Below are 18479 nucleotides of genomic sequence, written 5' to 3'. Positions count from 1 at the left end.
ACGCAGATATAAATGAAATGTGTTGAGCAGCTGTCAGAGACAGCACAATATGCTATTAGTTACTCTCATGAGAGAGGTAAAGCTTTCAGTACATGCTAGTCAAAGACCTGCTTACGATTAGCAGTTCAAGAGAAAGTAAACTTAATTTTGGTCTCTAATCAAGTTCAAACAGCCATCAGCTCAAACTTAAATGATAAGCACATGACAGATTTGCTTGAACCATATACTACATTTTCTTCTAGCTGTGCTCAACGATGGTGTAAAGCGACCCAGAGTTGAAGAAGTCCTCCTCGCGAGACACAATCTGTCATGGCAAACGTTTCTTCACCAAACCTACGAGACTCACACGGCACGGCAGCACCTCCGCTGTGTGACGACGTAAAAAAAAGAGTCAAAAACAAAGTGTAATCTCTTTGTGCTCTGCTCTTTTTCTGTCCCTGATGCTATAACATGCATTGTGCGGCACGGCGTACATCGCCAAAGTCACATAGCATTCAGAGGAAGACTGGATTTTAAGGAAATGGAAGAGCTGAATCCTGGAAAAAGACGAATGGATATAGAAGAAAGTTTCCATGCAGCAAATCCTTTTGTAAATGGGAATCAGAGGCACAATGCAGACTGAACTATTTAATCCATCGATAGCGATTCCAGCAGACAGCAGCGTAGCACTTTAACATGAGGGTCAGGCCTGTGACTACAAAACAAACTCTATTTACCATCGTGATCAACATGTTCAAACATTTTGTTTGGACCAACAACAGGATCTGTCTGTAGAGTCTCAGAGGAATCGTCTATCTATCTATCTATCTATCTATGTTTGTATGTATGAAATTATGCTCTTAATAAGAAACTACATCTGTCAGTAGATAGCAGTAAATGTAAATTCACTGAGTCATTCATTCATTTGATTCGTTCAAACCAGTGGCATAGCCACGGGTGTGCCAGGGTGTGCCTGTGCCACCCACAGTGGCAGCTGGCACTGCTAAAAATAGATGAATAATTATTTTTTATAGTCTAAATAAAAAATGTTTACTAAACTTGGGCTATTGTTGTTTACTTAGAATATATATATATATATATATATATATATATATATATATTGTTTCCATGGTGACGCGTCATGATTGTCACGTGACACACCGCAGCCACTAACAGATGTATCGCTAATTGTTTTATTTAGTTTTTAATTTTTTATTTAAATATATACACAAACTTGATTACTATGTCAACTATCTGATATTCCGATTCTTCGTTTAAAAACTTTTATAAATTATCTTGATCTATAACGAGATGAGCGCTGCAGTTCAGAGTCCTGTCAGCCGGATTTAACGTACAACATTTGAATTCCCCAGTTTCTCCCGAAATACATGAAAGTAAGTGGCTGTTGAACTGGACGAAGAATAGAGTAAACTTTATTGTTCTGCTATGTGTGTCTGATATATGAATAAAGCACGTCTGCAAATTACATTTGATTAGATAGTTTTTGCTGCTTCCATAGACATCAGTGTGTTTTTTACAAACTACCAATGTATATACCCCTTAAAAGTTTGTAAACATTCCAACGTCTCCGGGTGGGCGGGGCTTAGCTGGAGGCAAATAGAGGCGCGGACACAATGTTGACAAGCGTAAGCTAGCACGTTTTAGGAGGGATTTATTAAATATGGAGGCAGAAGAAGGTTCGTAACCTCGTGTCCGAATATGTACAGTCCCTGACTCTGCGGGACCATGACAGCTTTTTTTTTTATTATTAATTCTCGCGGATGGAAGCAAGCTACCTGACCCGTATGCCATACGGCCATATGATTTACTTTTGGGTGGTATGGGGAATTTTTTCAAGGTTTATTTTCTAACGTAACCCATCGCTGGGCTAACTATGATTAGCAATGTGTATTATTTTAAGAGATCATTCAAAGGATGGCACACACATCTATCGCTGTATGTTTGTTTACATTTAAACTACTGTAGCTAGTGCGCTGAGGGTTGGCGACTTTTCACCTATAAAACAGAAACTTGCTGATTTACTAAATAAAACCAACGCACCAGTTCATGTGCATAGATTATTTTACCTGATATGAAGTGTGCACTGCAAACATGAGCATTATTTATGATCATCTCCGTCCAGTCTGTACGCCGACAACCACAATTGTCTTCTTGATTTCTGTGAAGGAATGTCTGCCAGGATCCGGTAAAACTTTAGTTTTGAAACAAAAGTGCTGTTCCTTCTATTCTGGCAGCCAAAAACCCAACAAGAAGACATTTTAAAGTCAAAACCTAAAACTTTTAGTGCACCAGCAATGAGTTCTGCCTTATGTTTTGCCTCCAGCTAGAACGGTGACGTCACAGTGACGTAGGCGATTAAGGGGTCTATTGTTTTACTAGTGATTATGTATATTTAAATGTATGAAACCTAAAATAAACATTATCTGGTTGAAAACACTGCATATTAATTATGACATGCGCTGAGCGCGTCCGTCTCTGGCACAGTGCCAGCCAACGCACGAAAGCTGTTTGAATCTGGCAGTTCTGTGACGCCACTGAACATTATAATTTAAACTCTCAGGGGCACAGAAATAAGAATCCAATATATGGTGCAATAATGCTAAAAATGTTCAAATGTAATTTACATTTTAAATTAATTTTGTTAAAATATATCTGCTGACATTCGGACTGCCAACCAATCAGCAAACAACAGCTGACTGTGACCCCAGCAGCTCCCCAGAGATCTTTGCTGCATATAAACCTTACTGTCTACGATATAAACAGATAATTTTTGATTGCACATTGCTAGCTGGCAATATGTCGCAGAGCTCCTTTCTTCATTTTTTTTTAGCAAAAAACCTTGGCTTGATGGACAGACGAACACAAGGCCTAACGTTACACCTGATGAGGATGTTTCTCCCTCCCCAGGCCCAACATAAACAAACAGTGTTGCCAGATTGGAAATGTCCAAGCATCGTACCATAAATTCTAAATTATCGTATTTGGAAGAAAATTATTACATTTAACAATTAACTACATTTTGGCACAACCTACAAATTACCACTAGGAGTATGGTTGGACGGAAGTGGTGCGACAAAAATACTATTCCATAGTTTTTCACAGGAATCTGACAATAAATGTGGCACACCCAGATTTTCATATGCACACCCAGAGTCTCTTTTCTGGCTACAGTATTGTCCCGAACTGACTCAAATGATTCGCGATCCCGATCCAACACCCAAACAGGAGTCAGGTGACTCAAATGATTCGCGATACCGCTCTGAACTCCCGAACTGCTTCAAATGATTCGCGATCCCCAAACTGACACAAATGATTCGCGATCCCTCTCCGGACTCCCGAACTGCTTCAAATGATTCGCGATCCCCAAACTGACACAAGTGATTCGCGATCCCACTACGAACTCCCGAACTGATTCAAAAGATTCGCGATCCCCAAACTGACTCAAATGATTCGCGTTCCCGCTACGAACTCCCGAACTGATTCAAATGATTCGCGATCCCCAAACTGACTCAAGTGATTCGCGATCCCGCTACGAACTCCCGAACTGATTCAAATGATTCGCGATCCCCAAACTGACTCAAATGATTCGCGATCCCGCTACGAACTCCCGAACTGATTCAAATGATTCGCGATCCCCAAACTGACTCAAATGGTTCGCGATCCCGCTACAAACTCCCGAACTGATTCAAATGATTCGCGATCCCCAAACTGACTCAAATGATTCGCGATCCCGCTACAAACTCCCGAACTGACTCAAATGATTCGCGATCCCGCTCCAACTCCCAAACTGGAGTCAGAGATCTTTGCTGCATATAAACCTTAGCTACTGTCTATGATATAAACAGATAATTCTTGATTGCACATTGCTAGCTAGCAATATGTCGCAGAGCTCCTTTCTTAATTTTTTTTTTTTTTAGCAAAAAACTTCAGCTTGATGGACAGCCGGACACAAGGCCTAACGTTACACCTGATGAGGATGTTTCTCCCTCCCCGGGCCCAACATAAACAGACAGTGTTGCCAGATTGGAAATGTCCAAGCCAGAAGTTCTAAATTATTATATTTGGAAGAAAATTATTACATTTAACAATTAACTACATTTTGAAGCGACCTGCAAATTACCACTAGGAGTATGGTTGGACGGAAGCAGTGCGACAAAAATACTATCCCATAATTTTGCACAGTAATCTGACAATAAATGTGGCACACCCAGATTTTCATATGCACACCCAGAGTCTCTTTTCTGGCTACAATACTGGTTCAAACTGCTGATTCATTCAAGTAAATGGCTTTCTTTATGAATGAGCCATTGAATCATAGGGCTTATCTAAAATATACCACATTGTTAACATCTAATTACTGAAATACTGTGATATTGCTTTCACTGCTTGTGTGATATCGCTTATCATATAAAATAAATAGGAGATAAAAACTCATAAATAAATAAATAAATGGAGATGTGCATTTCTCATTTGCCAAGACATTAAAATCTATTATCATTAAAATATGATCTAGGCATATTCATACTGTAGATTGTTTGGTGAAAATACTAGTGGCCAAAGACTTTTGCACAGTACTGTAGTTGAGATTTTTCTTTCTGAAACTATGCATATGGATTTACTAGGGTCTTTATCAAAGCAGAAATAAAACTTCAAAAGACTCTCCTTTTAATCTCATCGCCACCTAGCTTATGAGACATACCAAACAACTGAGATATTAAAGAGCTTGCATTTGTTATTTTACTTTCCTATTTATGTATTTGGAGTCAGCAGATCTGAAGCAGAATGTAAACAAAAAAGAAAAATCCAGCTATTAGAAAAGCAAACAGGAGTTTATTCATCTAACAGAGCAAATGAGATGCATTTGTCTGGGCTCATTTCAGCGGGGATCGCCGCAGTCACATCAGACAGGTACAATAACTAATGCCGAGCTGTTAAAGTATGCCACTAATTTTAGCTGTCAAGTAATAATTGGGGAGGAGGTGTTCACTGTGCTGGTGCGAATATGCACGCTAACATAATCTATTTGCGGAAATTATTTTTACAGTTGAGAGAAGAAAAAAGATCACTGTTCCGGGCCTTCGCTGTTTATGTGAGTGGATGCGAACGAAAAAAGGTGGCAAAGTTCAAGTAAATAGCTTGCACCGTTCGCTGAGAATACATTTAACAAGCAGTTATTAGAGGGCAAATGCAAACGGGGATGCTCGTTATCTGGCAGTTTTACTGTTACTGCTTGTTGACGTGCATTGAACGCGCACTTCAGTGAATTATGTATGTCCCATTTTCTAGCTTTCAGGTCGTAGTAAATGTGCTCTCTATACGGGAGGAAATCCACTTCATTTGTGCACCTTCATGACTGTACAGTCATTCAGAAACTCTCTCTCTCTTTTTCTGTCTTGCACTTTCTCTTTAACACCTACACCTAGACTTAACACCTACTAAGTGCCAACTTGGAGTAAAAATAGTTCATTACAGAAAGTTTGTCTTTATTCATATAAATATCTTTATACAAGCTGAATTTTCAGCATCATTACTCCAGTCTTCAGTGTCACATGATCCTTCAGAAATCAGTGCTGCTCAATATTTTTGTGGAAACCGGGATCCATTTGTTCAGGACTATTTGATGAATAGAAACTACATACACAATTATATAGAGCATATATAACCAGCAGTGAAATCTAAGCAGTGAAAAGGAGGGGTCTGAGCCATATCTAGAGACCAGGGGTGTGTTTCTTAAAAGCGAATATGATTCCAAGTTCCATCATCACCAGTGGAACATTAAGAACACTTAGCAACCTAAGTAACCACTTAACCCCAAAACAATCTCTAGATAACAATTCACGACACACGACAAGCACTAAAGGCTGATGATTATAACCTTTTCATGTCCTGTTTAAAGAAAGGAATTTACTTGCGTTCCTCCAGCGTTAAACATGTGAGCCGATAATGGAGGGATTGTTACATCAGCGGCTGCGATGCGTCGCGTGGTTTGCTAATTGTCACCTCACAAAGGGACATCACACTGCCGTCAGCCTCTGACAGCCACCCACACTAATTGTGACAGTTCAACGCTTAGATCACTTTTTGCGCCGCTAATTCAATACCCCATGCATCATTTTCTCCAGTGGAAAATATAAATGAAGCCAACTTTGTACATCGCCTTGCTTTTTTCTTCTCCTGCTCTGTTCTGACTCACCTGCACACACACACACACACATACTTTCCCTAATCCCAAACTCCTCTATCCCACTTGTCCATCTGACACATTATTCAACTACTCTCAGCCGTACCATAAAAGAGAGATAGAAACAAGAAGTGTGTGTGTGTTTGTTCGTGAGAACAAAGCATATGGCAGCAATCTTATTTTTTTTTTACATTTGTCCTGTAAGAGATGAGTCAGTGAACATATTTCACTTTAAAATGTAAAAATAATTTTCAAGTTCAAACAAGTTCAATAAAAATCAAAACAACAGGTGTAAATGTTTTAAGCCAACATGATATGTTTTTGCAACCCATTTTATTTCTCTAAAGAGACAAATTACTGAAATATTAATGCAACATTTTTGTGGATACAGTGATTTTTATTTTATTTTTATTTTATAATAAATGCATCATTGCAAATAAAAATCTTTTGTAACATTATAATAACATAATGCAGTGGTACCCAACCTTTTTCAACTCGCGGCCCACACAACCAAACACATATGTTTGCGCGGCCCACTTCAAAAAAATTAACTGACCCCGCTATTGTTGGGTTAATAACTTAGTACTCAGAAGCTAGATTTAAACTTTATTTATTGAATAAACTAGGGCTGTGCGATATGGACAAACAAAAACAAAACAAAAACTATCGTGATTTTTTTTATCAATTTTGCAATTGTGACACACATCGATATGCTTTTACAGTCAAAATGCATTCAGGATTAATTTGAAACATATTTCCAAAAGAAAACCAATCAGAGCTTTATCTAAAAGTCATCTCTAGAACAGACATAAGTCAAAATTATCACTATAGTGAAGATGTAAAAAAATGTATAGACTTGTGAAAAAAAAAAAAAAAAAAAAATCCTGTATACAGGGACTTTTTTTTCTTTTTTGCCATGCATTGTTCATAGAGCTCATTAATTGTAGCGGTGCCTCAGGTGTTTGCAGTGTATGCGGTCAGCAGTGAGAGTGCATAAATATAACGCGAAAGCACATTAAAATAATGCACGAGTGTGAATCTATCTGTTCGCAGCAGATTTCCTTTGCTCTGTCACAAAACCAGTCGTGCTTGCTCAGATACACACTGCTTTGCGAGGAGAGAGTGTGCACACTTAAAACGTGTCTCCTCTCACTTAAACTGCATCCTGTTCACTAACAAATTCACTCTATGCTCATGTGTTAGACATGAATTATCGCACGTTTTTTATTTCTAGCCTTTTACCGCAGTGAGAACGCTCTGATCCGTCAACATTGGCTCAGAAAAAAGGTGCATCACAGACAGTGTGTGAACCTGTAGGCATATGCCCAGTCTCTGTTCTCGCGCTAGGCGCAATGCATTCTGATGGGATCGGATACGGGAGGTCAGGGCCGCGGAAAATTGTGGTATAAAGCGATTTAGAAATCGCGCACGCTCAAATCGTGATTTTAGGACGTTTTCTTTTAATCGAACAGCCCTAGAATGGACTGGAAATGAACAGAAAATAATTGGCGGCCCACCTGCAATACCACCACAGGTTGAAAACCACTGACATAATGCTTATGTAATGATTCACTTTTGTGACACTTTCTAACAATTGAATGCATGCTTGAATGAATGAAATTACATTAAATTAAACAAAAAAAAAAAAATTCAATATTATATAATCCATCATTAAATAAAACTATAAATTAAAAAAATAAAAATAAAGTACTGTCCCAAAATGTATTTTCTGACCCCACATTAAAAAAAAAATAATAAATATTCATATAATTCTTTATTCAAGACAACCCTTTTTAATAACTTTCAAACATATTAAAATATAAACCGGTTCTTTTAAAATGTAATAATAATTCACAATTTTACTGTTTTTGTTGTTTTTAAATGCATCCTTGATGAGCAGAAGAGAGGCCTTTCAAAACATTTCAGTAAAAAAAAAAAAAGTGAATCAAATTATTACATTCTGATGAATGATTACAAGAACCTTTGGAATTATTAGTTATTATTCTTCTTTGGAATAATATGCACCAGCTGTGACCAGTAATGTGAACTGAGAGAGTAAACAGGTCATTTTTTTAATTTCATGCTGACTTTAAAGCTGCTTTATGTAATTTCTGTGCCACTGGCTCTAACACTGCCAATAAGACAGCTTTGATAACATAGCCTACTCTTCATAAAACTAGAAACAGTGCGATCGTGCAACAGAATGTAGGGTTAGTGCCAGCAAGAAACTGGTGAGGGTAAACGAGTGAAAATGACTAGACAATGCCAATCTAAAGCCAGCTGGCTTAAGCTGGAGGAGCAAGTTCATTCACTATTGTCATTCAGTGGATCTGCAAGAACAATCACTGATTCCTAATACGATCTGCAAACATTTCATCTGCCAAACTCAGTTCAAACAGACGAACAAACAAAATAAAACATATTTTGAAGGCGCCATAAAGCTACAATGTTTACACTCTTCAGAATGTCAGTGTATAAATGACAGTTAGTACTGCTGCATCTATGCACTTCAATTAGAAAACACCTTCAAATTACACAACCCACAAATAGTAATGAAAGAGCAGACACTTCTTACCCCGTGTGAAGGATATGTGAGCCAGCCCCAGTCTCCCGATATTTTGGTCGTGTCCAGGAGATTCACTGCAAATTGAACATAAAAGCATGTTACAGCAGCTTTCAAAATAACTTTTCTTCATAATTACTGCAAGGACACGAGCTGATGCACGTCTGAGCATATTTTGAGAGACTGCATCAATATCTTCTCTTTATATGGATACATTTCTATTTCAAACAAACTGCTTTTACTTACCTTTGACCTTGTCACATGACCTTTAAGCAGACTGTCTAATGACAATAATATAACGTGTCTGGGACAGGACAAAAAGGGTCACTGGTATCATCCTCTCAAGGCTGAAGAGTCATTACAAATATCTTCCTAAATGTTTGTCTGAACCCCCAACGGCTGGATCAATATGACAGTTTAACCCAAAGGTAAACACAAGGTCTACTGAATAAGAAACACAGAAGATGGACTGTTTTCTTTTATTTATTTATTTATTTTTATTTTTTATCATTAAAATAATAATAATAATAATAATAATCAATTGTTCTGACATTCGATGTGGTTAATTACCATTACTGTAATTGTTCATTGTACTATTTTTAATACTTATTTTTTTGAAAATTGGAAATACTGTCCCTGCCATTTTCTTTGCCTTCTGGCCCTTCAGCTGTTAACAAATGACTTTTAAAAATAACTGTAACAAATGACTTTTAGATGAACACTATAAATGTGTTTTCTTTATAAAGTACGTCATGTTCTCTCTCTCTCTCTCTCTCTCTCTCTCTCTCTCTCTCTCTCTCTCTCTCTCTATATATATATATATATATATGAATTTAAGAAAACCACTATTGTTATTATCATTATTATTATTATTATTATTATTATTATTATTAATTAACTATAACTATATGATTTTATAGAAAACAGCTGCTGTATATTTATTATAATACAATTTTATAATTATAATTATTCATTGTGTGTTTGTATATATATATATATATATATATATATATATATATATATATATATATATATATATATATATATATATATATATATATATATATATATATATGTATTTTCTATTCGATTTCTGCTTTAAAAAACTGTACAAAAGGGCTAACATCAGACAAATATAATGATTTGTTGTAGTGTAGTTTACATTAGGTCCCAAATGTAGCATGATGAAGTATGTAGAGCAGTATCATTGGCATATGCAGTGGGCTATCCCAAGGCTTTATTGATGAGCAGACACCTATAGCCTGTTTTCGGTACAAATCAAGGTCACCACAGAACAAGCATTTTTTTCTTTGTGACTGCAGCCGAGGGCTAAATCATGCTAGATTTCTTTCACAGCTAAACAGTGTAAACTGTATCTTCCTGCTCCCATCCGTCTGGGGAACATGAGAGGTGATGTGCATCTGGCCCTGAGCTGCCGGCGGGACACTTGACGCGGGAAACTGTGACTGATGTGCCCATCTGTGTGTGAGACGCTCACCCGTCCCAATTTACCCTCCATAAGCTCAGAGAGCATGAATGCTGCTTTACATTCAGTGTGCACCCAACTAGTTGGAAATGGGTAAACAAAGAGTCACCTCCAATTTGGAAAAATGCCAGCTGCCACATGGACGTGTGTCGGGTAGTGCGCTAACAGATAACACAAACCAGCTTCAGCGTCCCATAGGTGCCACAAAACAACAAATGAAGCTTGCCGATACCTTCGCGTTCCCCTCATTACGTTGCTCATCCAAAGTGGTGCAGTATTTTTAACAATGCCGTGGAGGTCACATACAGGTTCAGCCCTAACTGACACCTTGTTTTTTTTATGTTTAATGTTAAACCTTCACAGTACAGAACACCTGCTTGAGTACAGGACTACTGTATGATATCAAATCCATCCTGACAGCTGTCACGAGACATTTCCACAGATCAGTGATCTGTTTGACTACCGCAGTGTCGGTCATCTTGCCATGCTGGATGTACATACTGTAACAGATTGATTTTTATTTGAGTGCAAATGTTTTGATAGTTTCTGAAATTTAGACCACAGCTCAATGCGCAGAAAATTCAACAACATACTTCCACTGGCAAATATCATACAGAAGGTCTTTATTCATTACTTGGCCACAGGAGTAGTAAAGTAAAATAAAACACTGGTAACCAAATGGTTTCGATTCCCATTGATGTCCATGGAAAAGAATATTATGGGAGTTAATGTAACCCGAAATGGTTTGTTTACCAATATTCTAATAAAGGTTTAAACAGGAAATCCATGGAATGACATGAGAGGGAGTAAATGATGGGTGCACTCATTTTTGGGTGGCCTATCCATTTAACTGGCCATACTTACAGAAGAACCACCCGAACATCAGACCCCAGGTGAGCTCCTCTTGTATTTTACAGGTAAATTCAGTACATTACTCTAGAGGAACTCTCTGATTCTGTTCTTTAACAGATTGTCTGTGCCTTTTTTTTCAGTTTCTTTTAAATGTCATCACTTTGGTAATTTTCTACTTGAGAACTTTATTTTAACTCTCTCTGATCTCTCCGTCCCTCGCTCACACGCTGTAATCAGCAGTATTAGTGCACTTGGCGATTGGACTTCTAATTTGGAAAGACTGTTTCTGATGAGGGCACTGGGTCAGAAAGTAGGAACAGATGGCCTCTCTCACTCTCTCCTTCTTGGTTTTCTTCCCTATCGTTCTTTGGCTGCTTATTACAAAGCAGTACTAACTAAAAGTAGCGCTGTTACTACCTTAACATTTATCCGCAGTGTGACAGTAGCACAGCTGCTTCCAAAATAGCATTGCCAAGTACACACTTCAGGACATAAGCACTAGCATCTGCATGTCAACATGTTTCACACACTGGAAGTGCACTGCCAATGACACTGTGCAAGTTAACCATTGTACATTCTGGGGCTTTTTGTCACAGATTTAAAACTAAGGACGACAAGCTTCTGTGTGTGTGTGTGTGTGTGTGTGTGTGTGTGTGTGTGTGTGTGTGTGTGTGTGTGTGTGTGTGTGTGTGTTTGTGTAGCAATGCAGCGTGACAAAACCTAACATTATTTTGTCAAAATGCATTATGCACAGAGCTTTACAGCTGAGCAATCTAACACAATAATCAAACACACTCTCGTCAGAGATAGAAAATCTGGTTCATTTTGACAATTTGGTTTAAATATTCTAAATATACATACTGTATAAATATACAGAGTCTCCATTAAAGTGTTGAAATACACTAGGCAAAGTGGGATTTATAAAGTAGGACAAGATCAGCATAAATCCTTGTTATGTTGTGATGACGTTGCATCAAGGGACAATAATATAAAAATCATATTTTATTAAAAATAAATAATCTTATATATATATATACATACACACACACACACACACATATATATATATATATATATATATATATATATATATATATATATATATATATATATATATATACATACATACATACACACACAAACACACAGTGCTGGGTAATAACTGATTGATTACATGTCATCTGGATTACATATTCAGATTCCAAAAAGGAACTACATTATAGATTATTTTGTATCTTAAAATGCTACTTTTAATTAATTTAGACTTATTATTTAACAAATAATTGCTGTTCTATTGAACATTCTATTGCTCAAACAATCACGAATATATAAGGTAGCAAAACTCCAACACCCATAATGCACTTTGTCGTCCTAGGCCACTCCCAGTCTGTGCCTATTGGATAGGCTTGACCAGTGTCAAATCCATTTAGTGGGAGTGAGGTTTTATTTGGACAGGCTGCTGTGAAGACCTTTAAGTTTCTGAGTATAATGATATGACAACCGTTTTGGTCAAGTGAAATGGTAAAATGAAGTGACTATCGAAGCAGCTCTGGGGATGAAGTATCACAGGTATCAAGCGTGTAGCAGAAGAAACCACGCCATTCATTCTCATAGAGACACGCAGAACATGCAGACGACATATCTAAATAGTCTTTGTGATTTATTATACACAGACCTAATTGTGTTACGTGTCATCCGACGGACTTTTACTGACAAATAATCATGAAAGCGAAACAAGAAAGTGAAATGTACTTGTATTTGTGTTTTTGTAGTGCCATCAGTCAATAAGTACACCCATGTATTTGTTCACATACTGACAGATGTATCACCGCATACAAGGGTAAAGTGATTTATATAGGTATTTTAGAGCACCTTGATAGCTTCACCAATACTAATATCAACATCCTGCTGTTTACTACAGCCAATTTCAGAAGCCCATGTCACAATTACACACAGAGATGCCTGTCAGCGGTGACGAATGCCTTTCCTCAACCAAAGCATCTCTCTGTTTTAAATTAGGTGTACACTTTTTAAAACAATTTTTAATCTTTTGCCCCTTCAGAAAATATCATTTTAAGGAGTCTATCCATCAAAAACAGAAAAGTCAGAGACCTGTTGTGAATTAAGTTTACAGTTGTGCTCATTCACAAACGGAGACGTCCCGCAGGCTGTGGTTAACTTTTCCATCTTTTTCTTTTACACTCCAAAAAGTGTTCTCAATTTTTCAGTTCATCTGTTTTTTCAGGCAGAGGCGTCTATTAGACCTGATGACTGATGGGGGCTGGCTGTGGGCTGAACACTCGGGGTCACTGACAGAGAAATGATGGTGAAGAAGATGCACATCATAGTCTCTGAACAATTAAGCACAATCCATTTTGGGCTAAAAATGTAAATCTTTTACTAACCAGACAATAATGTGTTTTCAAAATAATGTTTATAATAATCACTCAGCCAGTGATTGGAAATGAATGACACCTGCGACACTCACCGGTCTCGAGTACAACGGAGGAGATTGGTAGGATACAAAAGAGGAGCGACGACAGTGAAGGACGAGAGAGGACCAGGACCAGTCGTCCGCAAGGGGCTGTCGTGCTTTTTTGTGTTTATTTGATTATTAGAGTCTTTGTTCAATTGTCCGTCTGACAAATATTGTTTTCTATTATAATTACATTGACTTCAGATTTCACACAGCGACTGTGTGCCGGTGCTTTTGTTTCTCAGGCAGAAAACTGGCCACCTCGTTCTGTTTGAAATGACACATCCTTTCAACACTTCACAAGGAAAACAACAAAGGTAGGACATCTAAACACCCTCGCGCTCGACGGAGAGAAAGCTGCTGCGGGGAGTCGTTTAAAACAAGATTCTGTTTCAGCTTATCGTCTGAAGTGAAGAAATCCTTGAGGACTCATTTCATGATCTATCCTCAAGGCCCCGGAGAGTCCCTCCGCTGAAAACACATCACGCTTGTAGAAAACGGTCATTAGATTGCCACTTTCTGCCAGCGTCAAACATCCGTCTGCTTTTAGCTGCAAGACTACTTCAGTGAGCTGTAATAAATTGTTGATGGTGTTCAGAAACAGAGATACATTTCCCTATATACGACACGGGTCTGTCTGTTCTCCTCACTCTTCAATTATTTCGGGAGACTATCTGTCGGACGGATTGGTTTATGCCAGTGCTCTGTGTTCTCCTCAGCTCGAGGTGAGCTGAGACCTGAAGATACAGGAACACAAGCCTCTGTCGGTCTCTGGAGGATGCGGTGGCACAAACGGCCGCGCGGCGTCAAAGCCGTACGGTCCCTGGGGACTGTTTGCTCACTTGTTTGCTGGTGGGATGGAAAGACCTGCAAAGCTATTTTGGGAAAGCACAGCAGTACTACTATGTGGAACATAGCTCAGCTAGTATTAGTTAAGAGTTAGTTACTAGCAGTTATGAACCAGGAAATTAATATTCACTAGTGTTCAAAGGGGTTTAAATGCTTCAAACCATTGAAGTGTTCAATTTGTGTTTAATTTCGGAAGAAAAAAAAATCAGTTCTAATTTTTTTAATTTACTTTTCACAACCTAATAAATCCCAATGGATAAAACAAAATCCTAGCCTACAATGTCCCAAAAAAATTAATCATAATTTTAATAATAATAACAATATTTATTTTATACATTTCTTATCAATGCCAGTAAAATTTACTCAATACCTAATTTGATTCCCCAGAAAAAAACTGCATATACCATAATAAACACACTACTTTATTTAGAAAGTTACATTTTAATTAAATAAAATTAGCAATGTTAACAGAAACATTCTGTAGGATGTCATAACATAAATAATGATAATAATAATAATCAAATAAATGGCATGTTTCTTTTACATAAAAATAAAATTAAGTAAAATAAATCAAAATAAATCTAACAAAATAAAAATAATAGAAGACAGGAACAAGTAAATATAATTTTTTTCTGACAAATATTATATATATATATATATATATATATATATATATATATATATATATATATTTTTTTTTTTTATTACATGTAATAATATAGCTGAGAAGTGAACTACTAGGAGCATTTACGAATCATAAAAAGGTATTTGTGCATTTCCCAGAATTAATTAATTAATGAGCTGATAAAAATAATACTTGAATAACACAAAACTTTAGTTAATGCACACTTTAAACCAAAATCTAAATACTTTTATTAGGCCAGTGGCTCCTGAACGTCCTTAAAAAGATTCAAGCATCCCGCTCTTCTTGGGCTGACTCCGTCCCGCAAAGCTTTTTGGTAATTAATGTGTCTGTCTGTCTACACCTCATAGTCAGAGAAAGATCAACTTTATGCTATGTGTGGGCCTGCTGCATCTCTGCAAGGGTCCCAAGTCTGCATTGCTTAATTTATTATTTTTTTTTTCATTTCTTTGAGTCTCCAGTGCTTGACAAAAATAAGCCCGATTTGTGTTCACATGTCAGACAAAATCATTTGACTAAATCAGTAAATCCTTCACAGCAATGCACGATTTCTCATATAGCATTATGTCAGGATAAGTCCCAACACGAGTCTTTCTCAGATGAACAACGATAAGTCTTTTTTGACAGTCATAGATAGACATATTTTAATCCATATAAAAGCCTTTAGTGTTGAGCTGCCATTCATCAGAAGCACTGAGGTGAATCTATACACACTGATAGCATTTAATGGAAATAAGTTCAGTACAATAGAGCAAATACTAAATGATCGCTCGCTGATAGAACCGCACGTCTGCTTGTGACAATTTCAGCCGTACCCCGTGAAATGACAGGACACGCTCGACTGAAAATGGCCAATGCATTTCAAGACCTCTGATATGACACTGGGCTGTTTCATTACGCTTCTCAATAAAACGTCTAAAAATAACGACACAAAAACCCGACGCTTGGAAAAAAAGAGAATATTTCTTTCATCACCAAACTATAACTTGATTTTCCACAAATCTGTGGCCTGGGAAAAGTGTGTTGTTTAAGCAAACAGATGATTATTTAACGTGAAAAAATAGCAAGCCTCGCTCAGACCTCTATTAAACCTTTAGAGCGCAAGCTTCACATAATTTCTCCAATAATGGGCCGTAGCCTAAAAAACTTGTTGTACGCTGATGATGCAACGGGGGGAAAGAGATATTAAATAAATCTTTTCCTCCGAATGAGTTCTGTTTGCTGCTCTTCTCTCCTTCAAATAATCTTTATTAATTTTTCTTTCTTTGGTAGCATCTGTGCTTGCTTTAAATGATGAATTTATTTGTCAGTTTTTAATGTGATGAATGTGCGAGCGAGAAGCATCGATATTACAGCGAGCGTGTTGGTTGTGGAGATCTCACCGTAGACTTCCACCACGTTCACCCCATCACTGAATTAGGTTAAACCTTTGATTTATGTGCAGATTATGAGGTTAAAATACATTTCCACTGTGAAAAGAGAGAGGGAGATCCATCAGCGAGGATCAGAGAGTGTTTCAGGATCGCTGCATCACACTGTTTGACGTTTGAGGTGGAACACAAAAGAATCTTCTAGACTCTAAATATTCCCCAATTTAATCTCAGACAGCAGTAAGCACCTGAAGAGCCCCCCAAATAAAGACTAAATAGGACTTGATGTCACAATAAATCCATATTTAAACTCAAACCTTGTTTTATGCATCATGAAATCTTTTATAAACACCTCAATGGATAAAAAATTGAAATGAAAATGAAAAATGTCACAGAAGAAATATATGTATTCATGTTGATTTCATACAGTTATAAAATAATTTTTGAATTAAGGACTCAAAAGAGTCAAAATAAAATTTTAAAAGTAAAATGTAGCAGAATATTCTCTTTGTACACATACAAATCATTTGATGATTTATTGAAGCCAAACTATTTTGTCATGTAAAAAAAAAAAAAAAAGATAATTAACTGTAAAAATCTATCAAAAAGTGTGACAATGAGATTCTGCGGAATTCTGGCAAAAAGCTAAACTTGAAAAGGTGTCTGTTCAGATAAAGCTTAATCTCGGTCTGGCACAATTAATGGCAACTGCCCGTTTAATAAATGTTTGGGACTAAGTTCAATTATTTCAAACCAGATTAGTTCCTTCATCTCTAGTCTGAGGAAGCGTTTCTGCAGGCTGAAGGATCAGTGTTTGAGGGCTCCTGCGGCACAAGCACACAGTGGAGTTTGGGTTTTCTGCTCCGCTCTCCATCATGGTGGGACGCTGAGCTGCATCTGGTCAGCGTGACAGAAACAGGCCTCTGGCTGGAGCAGTAGATCGTCACACCAAAAGCACTGCCATAAAGCTCAACACATGCATTTGTTTATGTCTGCTGTGGGCAACTCATTTTCCACAATGCTGAAACGCCATCTATCTCCTTTCGTTCCTCCTGAAAAACAACATCAAGTGGCTTTTTCCTCCCTGTCAGGCATCAGGTCTGTTCGTCTCATTCAGGCTGGTACTACAGCTGGCAGAGAGCAAATTGCATGGACAGACACATCATGTAAATAAAAGGTCGGGAACAGAAAAGCAGCATACATTCAGCAAGACCAAATAATGCATACTATATCTGTGAATCAAGTCTCCAAACTAGAGTCTTCTCCTTGTTTAGCCGTCTGAAGCCCTAAACTCACCAAATTGCCCTTGTAACACAAGTTCACTAGTGCAAACACACTACAGCTGCAAACCCAGACAACCGTGCTGTCTGATAAAGATTGGGTATTGTCTGATGGTGAACAGACAACATTGTGTCTTAGACAAACATTTCAGCAAAGCTAGATCCTGGAATGGAACTTTAAGGAAATACATAATTGTCTAGGCGCTTAACTAACTAACTGGATTTATTGCTCAGCTTCAACCAAATAATATGATTACAAATTATGAAGACAGAATATACATTATGTTTTCTTTTTCTTAATATATCAAGGATGTTTATTGTACACTTCTATTCAAAAGATTGGGGTTGGTGAATTATTACTATTTTTATTTTTTCTTAAATGCACTCACTAAAGCTGCATTTATATGATCAAAAATACAGTAAATGGTAATATTTTGAAATATTATTTCAATTTAAAATAATTGTTTCCTATTATAATATATTGTAAAATGTAATTTATTCCTGTGCTACAAAGCTGTATTTTCAGCATCATTCCTCCAGTCTTCAGTGTCACATGATCTTCAGAAATCATTCTAATAAGTAGATTTAATGCTCAAGAAACATTTATTATTATTATCATCAATGTTAAAACAGTTGTGCTGCTTCATGTTTTTTGCAGAAACCATGATACTTTCCCAGTATTTTTGGATGAACAGAAAGTACAAAAGAACAACATGTATTTGAATTACAGACTGAATAAAAGTATTAATTCACTTTGTTAAAATGACTGTCCCCAAACT

The 18479-nt window shown here is 37.1% G+C and overlaps 1 protein-coding gene across 2 annotated transcripts in view; it reads right to left on the bottom strand.

Moving 5' to 3' along the window:
• LOC113055460 (ephrin type-A receptor 8-like) overlaps positions 1-18479 on the bottom strand; it is a 64842-nt gene that overhangs the window by 40161 nt on the left and 6202 nt on the right. For both annotated transcript variants that reach the window (XM_026221780.1, XM_026221781.1), the window contains exon 2: positions 8757-8821. In XM_026221780.1, coding sequence (XP_026077565.1) covers positions 8757-8821 — 65 coding nt within the window. The remainder of the gene's footprint in view (positions 1-8756; positions 8822-18479) is intronic.

This window comes from Carassius auratus, chromosome 36 (genome assembly GCF_003368295.1).
Source record: "Carassius auratus strain Wakin chromosome 36, ASM336829v1, whole genome shotgun sequence".
Classification (NCBI taxonomy): domain Eukaryota; kingdom Metazoa; phylum Chordata; class Actinopteri; order Cypriniformes; family Cyprinidae; genus Carassius; species Carassius auratus.
This window is presented reverse-complemented; position numbering and strand designations above follow the sequence as displayed.